Here is a 16,665-nt window from a genome sequence, read left to right as displayed (position 1 = left end):
AAGATACATCCCAGTGGAAAAGCACAACACAGGATTCTCTGCACCCTTTGTGGGGAGCTTGGGGTGATAGTACAGCTCCAGGTAGTCTAGGGGCTACCTTAAGACAACTGGCCAATGATTGCAAGCACACAGCATCCCCACAAATTGCTGAGTTGCATATAAAGGCAAAGTTCTGGTAAAACCTGATATTTGTTTTTTTCTGACCTGACTATTTAGGTGACCTACAGCATAGATGGCTGCATCAGGAATTTTCAGATGGTGGAGGCCCCTGCTGACCTCGAACAGCCAACCTCCAGCTTCCATGTTGGAACATGTTTTGCTAATGCTCAGAAAGGAACATATTTTGATGGAACAGGTTTTGCCAAAGCAGGTGAGGCACTCCCATTTTCTTCCTGTTGAATATTAAGTGTGTACCAATATTAACTTCTTGCTTATAGGGGAAAATAAAAGCCCTGGATTTCTTAAATTAGTATACCTAAACCAGAAATAAAAACGTATAGAGGTAATAAAAATGTCAAACATTAAGCTATCTTATTCTTAGGCAAACTAATAGAAAAAAGAAAGTAAAAGGCTATTTGGAAAGTTTATTTCATCTTCTTCCCTAGAGATCAATATCAAAATAAATTTAATTCTACAGGAAGGTCTATATGTTTATACATGTAATTTATCTACTTTCCAGTTTTCCCTGTCTACCTTTCTGAAAATGAGATAGCATTTTTCTTTCTTCCTCTCTTCAATTCTTTGTGAGGCTTCATGTCATAATCACCCACTCATACACCCAATACACACATACTAGTGCCTATGTCTCATTGATGGTCATGATGGCTCGTACTTTTCCCCTGACTTTAAGGATCTGCCCCTCCTAATGAGCATTTCCAGACCAAGTCTGGATCTCTGATATTAAATGCGCAATTTGGAAAAAAGGAAAGAAAATAAATTCTATATAATAACAAAAAAAGACATTAACATAGACTATTAACATAGACTATTTAGTCCTAGGGTTACCATAGAAACATGCATTTATTTTTAGAAAAGAATTAATGCACACATAATATCTAGAAGTTATCATGGGAAACAGAAGTAAATAAGGTATTGTTCCTTCCTTCAAAAATATCCTATCAATAGGTAAGTATCGGTCTGTTCAGAAATCATAAGAAGTCAAATAAAAAATATTTAAAACTATAAAAGACATACAAGCAATTTTCTGTAGATATTTAGAAGAAAAATTAATTTTGGTTGGGGAAATCAGGAATTGACATTTGAGTTGGGCTTGAAAAGTGAGATGAATACTCACATGCAAAGGTTTTCAGAGATGGAGGAGCAGGGCCCTCGAACAAAGAGTAAAAGTGGGACATTTCACCCATAGCAGAAGCAGAAAAGAGATAAACAAAGGATACGTTAAACATTAAAACACTGGGGGTAATGATGAGTCCAATATTGCACGTGCAGTGAAAATCCAGTCTTCCCCAAGATTTCTGCAAACTCACAGATGGCTGGCATTCTCTTAGTCAAATTCGATGGCAAGTTTCAGCGGTTGATATACTGACTTGCCGTTCTGCCTGGGCTCTTTTGGTTCTGGATCAAACTGGACCAGAAAATGAGGCGCTTCCCCAATTTCCAACAACTCCTGCCATCCCCTCAACAGACAGTGTAATACAATTTATATAAGACTTGGACAGTTAGAAAAGCTTGTCACTGGAAAGATACAACTTCAATTAAACCTTTAAAAACTTTTCAGCTACCCGATCACTGTGGCTTTTGCTGGCCACTTCACTCTGTCTTCAGCTGAACTGCTTCATATTGTTCCTTACTTCTCCCTTTCAGGGATAAAAACAAGCACTTTCTGTTTTATTTTGCAGAACAATTGCTTCTTTTTCTCTTGAAATCTGCTCCAAATCCACCTATGCACATTGCAAAGCCATCAAGATTCTGAGTAGAACAACAAGTTTTTCACATACGCGACACTACCCTTCACGAGAGACAATTGTGGTTACACACAGCACTTATTTCTTGCCTAATAAATAGAAGACATGCAGAAAATTTCCATGAGTTCTTCCCTAACACTCCATGCAGTTCATGTGGTCTAGCCTGCTCTTAATGAATGATTTTGTTTCTAAGAGGCAGGTCTTAAATATTCTTTAAAAGATTAAATAATGTATCAAATATAAGAAATTATAGAAAAATCTTTCCTGGATGAACTGGAAACATTTATTTGTGTCCCAGATTCTATTCCTTCAAAATTGTGCTTGTAATTCCTTTCTTTATTAATAAAATGGGAAAGTTTGAACCCTTTCAGATCACTGTGGCACAGTAATGTTAGAGTGACCTGGTAAAATCTTACTGAATAATCACTGAAATGCTTAACTTAATCTAACAGTAGGACTTCCAACATAACCATACAGTGCTGTGAGATTCTTTGAGTTAATCTCAGTGTGGGTTCATCCATTTATTTATTCAACAACTATGTATTAAACTTCCCTGTGTGCCAGATACTTTGGTAGGCACAAAAATAAAATTGCCCTCCCAGAACTTACATGCTAGGAGGGAAGGCAACCAAGAAAATAAGCAATAAAGTGTGTCATATGATACAGTGGTTGGAAGTATGGGCCATAAGAGTCTGGAACTTATTATAATTGAGTAACATCTGAACTGAAATCTAAACCATGGCTTTGTACAAATTTGAATTAACAATCTCTAAACTATAATTCATAATTTTTTTAAAAAATCTTCATTTTACAGTTGGTGGGTTCAAAGTGGGCTTGGACCTTCTTGTAGAATTTGAATTCCGCACAACTAGAACCACTGGAGTTCTTCTGGGAATCAGCAGTCAGAAAATGGATGGAATGGGTATTGAAATGATTGATGAAAAGGTGAGTGTCCATTTTTGAACTGTTTCTGATTTCCTTACAACAGTGTTCATATATAAGAACCTCTTTGTGAGGCCCTACTGTGTTCTTTGTTGGGAGAAACTAGATTATATCTTTCCATCCTTCTAGATTATCTCTAATGTGTGTTTTCAGCGTACTTACTCTATAGACCGGTGTAAACTCTTGATGTGCTAATTCTACAGTAAGTCAACTGTGTTAACGAATAATGGGCCAGATGGCTTTAGATCTCTGGCTCTTACTGTGTTGTTAAAGGTACATGAATACCCTATATGTAAAATTATATATTCCAATGGAAAAAAGAGGAGGGGGCCTGGATTGTCTAAAATTAGTCTTTGCTGCTTCTAACCCAGTAGGCACTTCTGAGAAGTCAAGGTGGCCAACTGACATACCACTTTCTCAGTGGTTATTTAAAAGCATCTTGATACCATTTCCAAAAAAGTGCAGATTTATACTAAATTTATATTAGTATAATGAATTTTGTCAATTTGCTTATAATGGGTAAAGCTAATTCTAAACACCTCTCCAGTCCCTGGCTGCCTATGAACAGCATCCTGCAACGAAATGACCTGTGTATATATACTTTGTATAGGCAGCAGTTAAAGAGGCAGACAAAGCAAGAACTTACCCAAGTTTTCTATCTGGCTCTTAAATAGGAATCATACTACATCTCTGGTCATATTTCCACTCATACAGTGTTGTAGCCTCCCAAGAAGAAAGACCACATGGTAACCTCAAATATGCTTTCCGTTGCCTCCTCTCTCCCTCCTGTCTTTACACCATCATCAGAGGCAAAAAAAGGTGGGGGGGGAGGAGGCTAATAGCTTTGCAGATTTTCAAACATGTTCACTGCCTCTTAGAGTAAGCTTCATTTCATCACCTGCTTACAACCACTGTTATTATCAATTTGTTGGGGTAACAAGTTCCAATACAATGCTTGTGTATTTCTCACCAAGTCCTGCTATTACAAACTCTACCCAATGTAGTAAAATCTTAATCTTTACATTACCATTTAATTTACAAACTTTTCACCTATTGCAGTTTGTCATCTTCTTTTTAAAACCCTTGTGTCTTTCTTTTACCTTGTCAAATGTGTTGCCAGACTGACTGTTTTTAATGTTTCAATATGTTTCTTTCCTTCATCAGCTTCAAAAGAATTCTGTCATCTCAAATTTCAGGGACTGTGCCATGTTACTAAAAACAGATTTTTCTCATTTAGACATGAACTTCCAATCTAAATTTTTCATTGTTAAGAATTTAACTGGCCTCCTGGCTCAAAGTCTTTGGCACCGTGACATGAAGCCTGCCCAGGAAAGTAATTGATGTTATTCTCAATCCTGCATATAAAATGGAATCCATGAAGGAAAAAATAATATATGCAATTAAAACATCAAAAGCTTACATTTAAAAAAAATAATCCTCTAAAATGAATTTGTAAATCGAATGAATGAATCACTCTAAACATCTTTTAAGAAATTTTGTAAGGTTCATTAAGAACTCTCACACTCTGTAAAGATCTATGGTAGGATGTGTCCCTGTGCATATGAGGTCCTTTTTTTTTAGTCGGCTAGCCTCAAATTATATGTCACATTTTCTGAAAGCAGAATTATTATGAGTCTCACACATCTTGCCTATTGCTCCCAACAATGTCCAGAAACAAAAAAACATACTTTGTGACTCCTGGTTATTAAATTCGTATTTTAACTTCAGTCAACCTTTTTTTTTTTTAAGTTTCAAAATGCCCCAGATATATTCATTTCTAACTCTTCCGGCTGATGACTCTCCTAGAAACATAACAATTTTTGCTATGTGAACCATCATGATACCTTTCTAATGATACCATCTGTGACTGTTTGATTTCCTACTTTCTAGCTTATGTTTCATGTGGACAATGGCGCCGGCCGATTCACTGCTGTCTATGATGCTGGGATCCCAGGGCATTTGTGTGATGGAAAGTGGCATAAAGTCACAGCCAACAAGATCAAACACCGCATTGAGCTTACAGTAGATGGGAATCAAGTGGAAGCCCAGAGCCCAAACCAAGCCTCTACATCAGCTGATACAAATGACCCTGTGTTTGTTGGTGGTTTCCCAGGTGAGTCTTATCTACTCCAGCAAGAATTTCTTTGCTGTTACCAGATTTAAAATATTTATTTTTCTGTAAATATGTCCAAGAATGTGTGCTTAAGTATACTTCCTAGCTTTAGAATCTACTCCCATAAATAACACCTTACCTGAAATTTCCAGTGTGTAAAATGAGCATATTACTTATATAAACCACATGGGACTGAACTTTACATGATAGTCCCCAAAGTTTCATTCATGGGGAGATGGGGGCTAGAGGAAATGAATTTGGCTTATAAAAGATATTAGGCATTTAACAGCAATGAAGGCCAGAGTTGGTGTTCTTTCTGATTTTTTGAAAATATACCAAAGGAATCATAAAATGTAATGGAACTTATTTCCTCAAGTTCTGGAAATCATTGGGTTAAACCAGCTAATTTCCCCCTTAGGTTATTATAGAGTTTCTATTACAAAGAAACCCAAGCAATAAATCTGCATTCAAAATCCCTAACCAGCACATGAAGTATAACATCAAAACCACAGAGAGTTACCAAAAGTGCCCATAAACAAGAGTGCCCAAATTGATGAGAAATAACCCAACTGCCTCTTTACAAATACAGTAATAACACATTCTTGGAATGGTCTTTCAGCATTTTGGCAAGAGAAAAATGGTTTCTCTTTACATAAATTCCCATTTATGTAAAGCTCCTCTGCTTAACAAAACAAGCAAAATGTATATTCAGCAGTGGTTAATGGAGGAAAAGATACAGGAGCAATGGGGACCAGTTCACAACTCCTTTTTCCAAAATTGCTTCTAAGTTTGAAAAGAACCTACTTGTGCTTCAATCAGGATAACCCCCAAATACTATGAAGGAGACAGTGTATTTCTCGATTCATAGTCTATGAAATGGGATCCTAGTTAGCACCCGCAAAGCCTGCTGAAAGAATGGAGTGTCTTCTTAGCAACAAAAAACAAAATCTGTGTGAGTTTTCAACCAACTTAACCTTTGGGGATGTATTTTTACAATGTAAAAAACTAATAAAGTCACCATTAAAAGCCCATATCCTAATTCAGTAAAGTATTTGGTCAATTGAATTCTTTCATTAAATCCCATAATATATCACAGTTATAAATTTGTTCATTCCAAACCAAGTTGCTATCTTAAAATACATAATTCTACAGGTCTCCAGATTTCAGAATACATAACTCTAGAAATGCTATAAGTTTAACTGTGAGCAAAGCTAAGAACAAAATCACTAACTTTACCTAAAATGTCCTTCCAATTTAATCTGAAGCTAAGAGCTGACTTTAAAACATTCCCTTAAAAAACTTTCAGGGAAGATGGCAGAAAGGACTCTAAGCTCACCTTGTCCCACAGACACAGTAGATAACATACACATCAGTGTAAATAACCCAGAAAATGAACTGAAGACAGAAAGAAAAAACTCCACAACTAAATGTGGAGAAGAGGCCACATTGAAGAGGGTAGGAAGGGCACAAACCTAGTGAGGAGCTGGGTTTGCCATTGGCAGAAGGGAGAGGGGGAGCTACAGGTGTGGAGAGAGGAGAGAGTAGACTATCACACTGGGGAGTCTGAATAGGGAAGACAAATCCTTATAATACCTGGCTTTGAAAATCAGAGAGGCCAAATTTTGTCAGTTCTTAACAACCACCAGTAGGACATAAAGCCTGGAATGTTAAAAATCAGCAGACCTGACTCTGGGAGAGCCAGAAGGATGGTAAGAAGTCCCCACCCATAAAGAGAGAGCACAACAAACAGCCTGTGGAAAAAAAAAAAAAAACAGCAAAGAAGCAGCAATTTAAAAACACCTGGGACATAGAGGAGGGAGTTATTTACTGTCCCAGAGAGACAGAGATTGCTAGGAGACTACTCCAGGAACAAAGAAGCCAGCAGATGCTGTTTCCCTCCCCTGCCTCCCACCACAAACACACCGCCACTGGCAGGAACCAGTGCAGATCCAACATTCATTACCTAACTTGCTTACACCAAGCCCCATACACTCCAGCCTGGCCTGCTTCAGTCTTGGCTCTGTGACCTCCCTACCTCCAAAGACCAGCACAAACATTGCCAACATTGCATCTCCCAACCTCGTGCTTTGCAGAGCCTCCATGCCAGCAGCAGTGGCCAGTCACCTCCCACAGAGGGCATATGTGGTATGTTAAAACTGTGCACCCTGCTTACCTGCATTTGGCAGATTGGCCTGGTCACAGCCACAGAGACACATTCCCTCTGGCAGGTGACCAGCTCTGCCTTGTTAAAAGGGCATACTCACCCACTACTTTTGAGAGCAAGAGACTTAGCTGACTTTCCTAACACAGAGATACAGAGAGTTAGACAAAATAAGGAGACAGAGGAAAATGTCCCAAATGAAAGAACAGGACAAAATTATAGCAAGAGACCTAAGTGAAATATAGACAAGTAATATACCTGATAGAGAATTTACAGTAATGATCATAAAGGTACTCACTGGACTTGAGAGAAGAGTGGAGAACATCAATGAGACCCTTAACAAAGATAAAAAAAAGAACCAACCAGACATGAAGAACACAATAATTGAAATTAAAAGTACCCTAGATGGAATAAATAGCAGATTAGCAGAAGCAGAAGAACACATCAGCAACCTGGAGGAACGAGTAATGGAAAGAAATCAACCTAAGCAGGCGAGAGAAAAAAAAATTATGCAAAATGAGAATAGACTTAGAGAACTCAGTGACTCCATTATAGGGATCTCAGAAGAAGAACAGAGATAAAAGGGGGCAGAACATTTATTTGATGAAATAATAGCTGAAAACTTTCCAAACCTGGGGAAAGAAACAGAAATTCAGACAAGGAAGCACAAAGATCCTCAACAAAATCAACCCAAGGGGTCCACATCAAAACACATAGTAATAAAAAGGAAATTTAAAAGAAGCATGAGAAAAGAAAATAGTTGTATACAAAAGGAAATCCCATAAGGCTATCAGATTTTTCAGCAGGAACTTTGCAAGCCAGAAGGCAGTGAATAATATATTCAAAGTGCTAAAAGGAAAGAAATCTGCATCTAAGAATTTTCTATCCAGTAAGGCTATTATTCAGAATAGGAGAGAGTTTCCCAGACAAACACAGGTTAAAGGAGTTCCTGACCACTAAATCAGCCCTCCAAGAAATGTTAAATGGGACTCTGAGTGGAAGGGAAAGACCATAAGTAAGAGTCAGAAAAGTAGGAAGTACAAAGCAGTAAAAATATGTATATCTGTAAAAATCAGTCAAGGGACTCACAAAATAAAAAGATGTGAAGTATGACACCATATGCCTAAAATGTAGGGAAGAGAGGAATAAAAAATGGGTTTAAACTTAAGAGACTTTCAATTTAATATAGATTGCCATATGCAGATGTTATGTACAAACCTATGGTAACCAAATAAAATACCAGTAATAGATATGCAAAACAAAAAAAGAAAGGAATCCAAGTATATCACTAAAGAAAGCCACCTTATGGTGAGAAAAGAGAATGGAAAGAAATGAACAGAGATCTGCAAAAACAACCACAAAACAAATAACAAAATAGCAATAAATACATACCTATCAGATAATAATTACTTTGAATGTAAATAGACTAAATGCTCCAATCAAAAGACATTGGGTGACAGGATGGATTAAAAAAAAAAAGCAAGATTAAAAAAAGCAATATTTGTATGCTGTCTATAAGAAATTCATCTGAGACCTAGAGACACCTGCAGATCAAAAGGGATGGAGAAACATTTATCATGCAAATGGATGTGAAAAGAAAGCTAGGGTAACAATACTTATATCAGACAAAATAGACTTTAAAACAAAGACTGTAACAAGAGACAAAGAAGGGCACTATATGATACTAAAGGGACAATCCAACAATAAGATATAACAATGGTAAATATTTATACACCAAATACATTAAAAATTAATAACAAATATAAAGGAAATAATCATAATGCAGTAACAGTGGGGGGACTTTAACATTCCACTTACATCAATGAACAGGTTGTCTAAGTAGAAAATCAACAAGGAAAAAGTGGCTTTGAATGACATAGGGGACCTGGTGGATTTAACAGATATAATCAGAACATCCCATCCCAGAACAGTAGGATACGCATTCTTTTCAAGTGCACGTAGAACATTCTCTAGAATAGATCACATATTAGGCCACAAAACAAGTCTCAACAAATTTAGAAAGATCCCAGTCATATCATGCATCTTTTCTGACCAAAATGCACTGAAACTAGAAATCAACCGCGAGAAAAAGTCCGAAAAGACCACAAATACATGGAGGTTAAATAGCGTGCTATTAAACAATGAATAGATCGACCAAGAAATTAAATAAGAAATAAAAAAATACATGGAGACAAATGAAAACGCAATGGTCCAGAATCTTTGGGATACAGATACAATCTTTGGGATACAGTGGTCCTAAGAAGGAAGTATATAGCAATATGGTCCTATCTCAAGAATCAAGAAAAATCTCAAATAAACAACATAACCTTAAACCTAAAGGAACTTGAAAAAGAACAACAAACCCCAAACCCACAGAAGAAGTGATAAAGATTATCATAGAAATAAATGAAATGAAACCAAGAGCTGGTTCTTTGAAAATTAATAAACCATCAGTCAGATTTTTAAAGAAGTCTCAAAATCAGAAATGATGTTTATATATACCACAGAGATACCAAGGATTCTAAGAGAATATTATGAAAAACTATATCCCAACAATTGGACAACCTAGAGGAAATGGATAAATTCCTAGAAACATGTAACCTCCCAAAACTGAGTCAGGAAGAAATAGAAAATTTGAACAGACCAATTACTAGGAATAAAATTGAATGAGTAACCAAAAAACTCCCAACAAACAGAAGTCCAGGACCAGATAGCTTCACAAGTGAATTCTACCAAACATTTAAACATTTAAAGAGTTAATGCCTACTCTCCTCAAACTATTCCAAACAAAACAAAACAAAACAAAACAAAAAACAACAAAAAAACTATTCCAAAAAATAGAAGAGGAAGAAAAACTTACAGATTCATGCTGTGATGCCAGGATTACCAAAACCAAAATAAGACTCTACCAAAAAAGAGAACTGCAGGCCAGTATTGCTGATGAAAATAGATGAAAAAATCCTCAGCAAAATACTAGGCATCTGAATCCAACAATACATTTTTAAAAAATCACCTCTATCAAGTAGGGTTTATTCCCGGGATGCAATTTTGATGTAATAACCACAAGTCAACCGGTATAATACATTATATCAACAAAAGAAAGGATAAAAACTGTAGAATCATTTCAATAGGTGCAGAAAAAGCATTTGACAAAGTACAACATCCATGTATGATAAAAATCCTCAACAAATAGGTTTAGAGGGAATATACTGCAACATAATAAAGGCCATATGTAAAAAACCCAGAGCTAACATCATGCTCAATAGTGAAAAACTGAGAACTTTCCACTAAGGTAAAAAACAAGACAAGAATGTCTACTCTCATCGCTTTTATTCAGCATGGTACTAAAAGTCCTAGCCACAGCAATCGGGTAAGATAAAAGGAATGAAAGCAATCCAAATTGATAAGGAAGAAGTAAAATTTTCACTATCTGCAGATGACATGATACCTATATATGGAAAACCATAAACTCCACCAAAAAACTACTAGAATGGATAAGGAATTCAGTAAGGTCACAATACAAAATCAATGTACAGAAATCCATTGCATTTCTGTACACTAATAATGAAGTGGCCAAAAGAGAAAATGAGAAAACAACCCCATTTATAATTGCACAAAAAAGTCAAATACCTAGGAATAAATTTAACCAACAAGGTGAGAGACCTATATTCTGAAAATTACAAAACATTAAGAAATTGAAAATGGCATAAACAGATGTAAAGACATCCCATGCTCATAGATTAGAAACACAAATATTGTTAAAATTTCCGTAATACCCAAAGCAATCTTCTGATTTAATGCAATCCCCATCAAAATGCGAACTGCATTTTTCATAGAACTCATACAATCCTCAAATTTATATAAAACCACAAAAGATTCCAAATAGTGAAAGCAATCTTGAAAAAGAAACACAAAGCTGGAGGTATCACAATTTCAGATTTCAAGTCATATTACAAAGTTACAGTAATCAAAACAACATGATACTGGCACAAAAATAGACCCACTGATCTATGGAACAGGATAGAAAGCCTAGAAATAAACCCACCTTTTTATGGTCAATTAATATTTAACAAAGGAAGGGCACCTGGGTGGCTCAGTGGGTTAAGCCTCTGCCTTCAGCTCAGGTCATGATCTCAGGGTCCTAGGATTGAGCCCCACATCGGGCTCTCTGCTCAGCAGGGAGCCTGCTTCCCCCTATCTCTCTGCCTGCCTCTCTGCCTACTTGTGATCTTTCTGTCAAATAAATAAAATCTTTAAAAAAAAAAAAATTTAACAAAGGAGGCCAGAACATGTAATATGTATGTGTGTATATACATATTACATATATATATTACATATATATCACATACACTGAAATACTACTCAGCCATTAAAAAAGAATGAAATGCTGCCATTTGCAGCAACATGGATAGATCTAGATAGTATAATGCTAAACAAAATAAGCCAGCCAGAGAAAGATGACCATATAATTCCACTCATATGTAGAATTTCAGAAACAAAACAAATGCACAAAAGAAGGGAAAAAAGACAAGACAAAAAGCAAAAATGCAGATTCTTAAATATAGAGAACAAACAGATGGTTATCAAAGAGGAGGTGGGTGGGGGGATGGGCAAAATAGATGAACAGGATTAAGGGTACACTTATCTCGATGAGCACTGAGTTATATATGGGATTCTTGAATCACTAGGTTGTACACCTGAAAACAGTGCAACACTATATGTTTACACTAGAGATTAAAATTTTTTTTAATTTTTAAATTTTTTAAAAATTCCGTTAACAAAGAGGCACCTGAGTGGCTCAGTCTTTAAGTGTCTTGTTCTGCTCAGGTCATGATCCCAGGGTCCTGGGATGGAGGCCCACGTAGGGCTCTGTGCTTGGAGGGAAGCCTGTTTCTCCCTCTACCCCTCCCCCTGCTTGTGTTCCCTCTCTCACTGTGTCTCTCTCTGTCAATAAAAAAATAAAATCTTTTTAAAAATACCTTTAACAGGGGCGCCTGGGTGGCTCAGTGGGTTGAAGCCTCTGCCTTTGGGTCAGGTCATGATCTCAGGGTCCTGGGATCGAGCCCCATGTCGGGTTCTCTGCTCAGCAGGGAGCCTGCTTCCCTTCCTCTCTCTCTCTCTGCCTGCCTCTCTGCCTACTTGTGATCTCTATCTGATAAATAAAAAAAATCTTTAAAAAAAAAAATACCTTTAACATACATAGAAGCTACATTTTAAAATTGAACCCATTTCTCATTTTTTTCAGATGGCCTCAACCAGTTCGGTCTGACAACCAACGTTAGGTTTCGAGGTTGCATCCGATCTCTGAGGCTCACCAAAGGCACGGGCAAGCCACTGGAGGTCAATTTTGCCAAGGCCCTGGAGCTGTGGGGTGTTCAACCTGTATCATGCCCCGTCAACTAATACAAATAAGTTTAACCCCAAGAAAGGTCCTTCAAGTATATCAAGTAAAACAAATGTATCTTACCTATATCTGTTATTAAAACTAATTTGTGCATGTGTATTGAATTCTTTCTGTACTCACTTGGTGCTAATTCAGATCCTAGACTGAATTTAAATTCAAGTTTCCTCAAGCCCATAAATATTAAACCAGTTGTTTTATTCTAAATAATTGCTTGTTTTGTGTGATTTTAAAAATGAAAAACAAATTAATGAATTTGCAGCATGACTTGGAATCATCTCAAGAAGAGCTCAGATGTTGTGAAGGCAACTTTTTTGTTTGTTTTTACTAACTCCTATTAATATGTCTACCATCCTTTTTCATGTACGTCAGTCTTGGCTTTCTTTTCAGGCCACTGAAAAAGTGGAGGAAATCAGCTCCTTTACTCCCTATGTTTGAGAAGGCATTAGCAAATCATTTCCCTGAGGCAAGTTCATTAACAGGAGTTTAACTAGCTATATGAGTGAATACTTTTTTATGCTAAGCATATATTTAGAGAGTATAGATCAGATTCAGGCCAGAGAGCTTAATTACTTGATTTTCTTGTTTGATAATGATTTATAGGCTTTGGGGAGACCCCAGAACCAAGTTCCAGAATGACAATTAAGCACACATTTGATACTACGGTGTTGACACTCTGGGCTCCTTCAGTTTGCAGTGAATATAACAATATACATAATCACAGAGGAATAATGCTGAAATGCATTTTTACTTACCAGGAAACAATAAGCCAAAAATGTAATTGCAGTATATCCCTGAGTCTTTTTGAGTTGTAATTTAACCTGACAAATTCATTTCCTTAAAAAAGTCTTTGTTTTGTTCTTCTTTGATCCACTATTTAAATCCTCTTCAAAAGGGTCTGTGAGAAGACCACTCTAGATTTTATTCATCAGCTTAAGAAGGAAGTGTTTTGTTTGCCCTCTTCAGTAGAAATAGTTGGGGTCTAACAATGCTGATCCTTTAAAGGAACATTTCACATGGTAGCTTCAGCAAAAGAAGAATAATCGTTTCTGACAGTGCTATCTACGAGGCAAAAGAAGGTGTTGTTTCCAACGGAGGAGATATCTGACACACTCTTAGCATTTCATCATTGACCAGTTGCTTATTACCATTTGCCTACACAGCCTCGTTCTAGAGCAAGTGATTCTCAACCATGGCTCCATTTTGGATTTACCTGGGAAGCTTGATTTGGTCTAGGATGTAGCCTGGGCATGAGGATTTTTAAGTCTTCCCAGGCAATCCTAAAGTGCCATCAGGAATGAGAACCACTGTTCTAAAGAGGAAAATTATCCACTATGCCTCAAGTTATAAAGTCATCTGAGAAACCATTGTTGACTTTGTTTTGGCCACTTTTTCACACACAAAAATAATATTGAATCAAGTTAATGCCTTTTGAGCCATCTTTAAACAATAAAACTCTTTGAAAACCAAGGTGTTTTGAAAGTGAAGGTGTTACTTCTGCACTGAACACTGACAAGATTTGGGCTTATCTGGAAAATAAGTGGATAAAAAGAAATAAAGATGCTAAGTTCCTAAATTAAAAGTTAGTGCCTTTCTTTCCTGGAGCCTGAACAGAAAGAAATATAACAAATTCGAAATAAAGGTACCTAATTAATACTCCTGTGAGAGTCAAGCCCTGCTAAAGTCAATTTGTATAAGAATACCTTAGAATGGTAGAGTGGGGTGGGGGGAGGGGGGCGCCTGGGTGGCACAGTTGGTTGGGTGACCAACTCTTGGTTTCAGCTCAGGTAGTGGTCTCAGGATCTTGGAATTGGGCTCTTTGTCAAGCTTTGCATTCAGCATTGATTCTGCTGGGGTTCTCTCTCCCTCTTCCCCTTCCCCTACCCCCTGCACACTCCTATGCACTTGTACTTTCTTTAAAAAAAAAAATGGTGGAGTTGGAAGCGCCCTTTGAAATCAATAAATACAGTGATTCTTAACTTTGCTAGACATTGAAATTGCCTTGGGTACATAAGAAAAGAATCATATACGGATATCACCCCAGACCTTAAATCTCTGGATAAGGCCCTGGTACTGGCATTTTCTAAACATCTAGCTGATTCTAATGTGTGAATAAGGCTGAGAACTCGGGTTTCTACTGCCTCCATATTTTATGGGGAGGAACTGGAGGAAACCTACGGAGAGCTGATGGTGTGCTCAAAGTCCCACATTAGTTAAGTATGCCAAAGCAGTCCTAAGAAAGCCAATCTGGACCCAAGCAGAATTTATGGAATCAGGTTTTGGCTAAATGTGTCCCATACAAAATCCATATTCCAAAATGGATCATGAATTTGTATGGACAAAGTTTATCCAAACTCTTAAGATGAGAAATAAGGAAATTTTAGGAACAGGAAAAATTTCTCTAGCATATTTTAAATAAATTTTCTACCTCAATAATCAGATTCTTAGCCCAAAACAAAATGTTTCTTTCACCCAATCTTATCCCCTCAATAATTTCCTCACCTCCTTCCACCCACAGCAATCATGAAGAGAGCAGAATACTTTTCATTTATTTTTCAAACACCCACTCCTACCAGGTTGCCAGCCTTCTTCTTTAAGAAGGTGCTTTGCACTTCGGAAGAAAAACATTTAGGAGGGGAGTTTTATTGAAGTTACCATGGTGAACACGGCTGACAAAGGAAAATAAGGAACTGAGCAGATTTCAGCCCCAAAGCACTAGAACACTGCCAGACACTTAAAGCTTCAATTAGTGGTTTTAAAAAATCATAACTATTTTCTCCTTCTTTGATTTAGCCTATTATCTCTAACTACAGAACTCTCCTAGATTTTCTGCTTAACAACAGAGGAGCTGACTACTTAAGAATGGAAAATCTCAATTTTATGTTAATTATTTGCTGAAATATTTGGGAATGAACTGGTATCTACAATTATTATGGAAACAAAGCAATAGTTTTCACAATTGCTGAAGATAGTCTTTCACTACCACTTGCAAAAGATATGACTTCTTCTTGATGCAACTTTATCTGTTTTTCAATGTCTTTTAACCTCTGTTGAATCAAGAAAGGTACAAACTTATGTACTATACTCATTTGCTTGACTGAAATTAGTACATACTTCAGATCCAACGAGTACCTGCAGGGAAAGAATGCCTCAGGCTGGGCCTGGAATTCTCTTATTTTGGAATCTTGATAATGCACGTTAGTTAGTGCATTTGTGCCAGATACCCAAGGGAGCAGGAAACTTGTGCCCATTGTCAAAATGAGAGTGTTATGACACAGTGAACTGTGCTCCCCCTTCTCCAAACTCATTTGTTGAAGTTCTAGCCCACAGTACTGTATTTGCAGGTGGGGCTTTAAAGGAGTCATTAAGGTAAAATGAAGTCACTTGGGTGGGCCCTACTCCAACATGACCGATGTCCTTATAAGAAGAAGAGACACAGGGAAAAGACCATGTGAAAACACAGAGAGAAGATGGCCCTCTAAGCCCAGAACAGAGGCCTCTAGAAGAAACCAACTCTGCCAACATCTTGAACTCAGATATCTAGCCTCCAGAATTATGAGAAAATAAGTGTCTGTTGTTGAAGCTACCCATTTTGTGGTACTTCCCTATGGCAGTCCCAGCAAACTAACACAGAGCTTTTCTGCATAAATACATACATACATACATACAGCATCAGAATATTCTGTTTCCTTCAGAATGACCTATACATCAGAGAAACCTATTATTTTGAACAGTGACCATTATAACTTATGTAAATGAAAAGAAAAAAAATTGAGACAAAAAAAATAAAAGTCACAACATACTTAAACAGAAGAAGTTGTTATATGTGCCTGGGGATATTAGGAATAGCTACATAGTAATTATAAATCAAAGAAATAATGTTCTTCTCAATAACACCACTTATTGAACTTTTCAGCAGAATGGATTCTCTGGAGAGCTTTTCTGGTTTGTATATTCAAGTTTATAGAGAAACTACTAATTTACCCTTGGACAAATCAAAGCCCTGCTTTATTTGGGAAAGTTGTCTCTCTGGAGTTCAGCCCCCTGCAGGGACATAGCTAATAATATAAAAGGTGGTAGCAGTGGAGGTGGTGAGAAATAATTAGATTCTGATGTATTTTGA

At 37.0% G+C, this 16,665-nt stretch overlaps 1 protein-coding gene across 1 annotated transcript in view; it reads left to right on the top strand.

Annotated features, from left to right (window-relative positions):
- The window catches only part of LAMA2 (laminin subunit alpha 2), a gene marked incomplete at its 5' end in the record, with an annotated part of 635,124 nt that extends 621,004 nt beyond the window's left edge, over nucleotides 1-14,120 (top strand). The window contains 4 exons of the mRNA XM_080805462.1: nucleotides 217-370; nucleotides 2,740-2,870; nucleotides 4,758-4,980; nucleotides 12,387-14,120. Coding sequence (XP_080661588.1) covers nucleotides 217-370; nucleotides 2,740-2,870; nucleotides 4,758-4,980; nucleotides 12,387-12,544 — 666 coding nt within the window. The 3' untranslated portion in view covers nucleotides 12,545-14,120. The remainder of the gene's footprint in view (nucleotides 1-216; nucleotides 371-2,739; nucleotides 2,871-4,757; nucleotides 4,981-12,386) is intronic.
- Nucleotides 14,121-16,665: the final 2,545 nt, after the last annotated feature.

The sequence above is a fragment of the Martes martes genome, assembly GCF_963455335.1.
Source record: "Martes martes genome assembly, chromosome: 6".
NCBI lineage: Eukaryota > Metazoa > Chordata > Mammalia > Carnivora > Mustelidae > Martes > Martes martes.
Note: the sequence above shows the minus strand (reverse complement) of the source record. Positions and strands in the feature narration are given on the sequence as shown.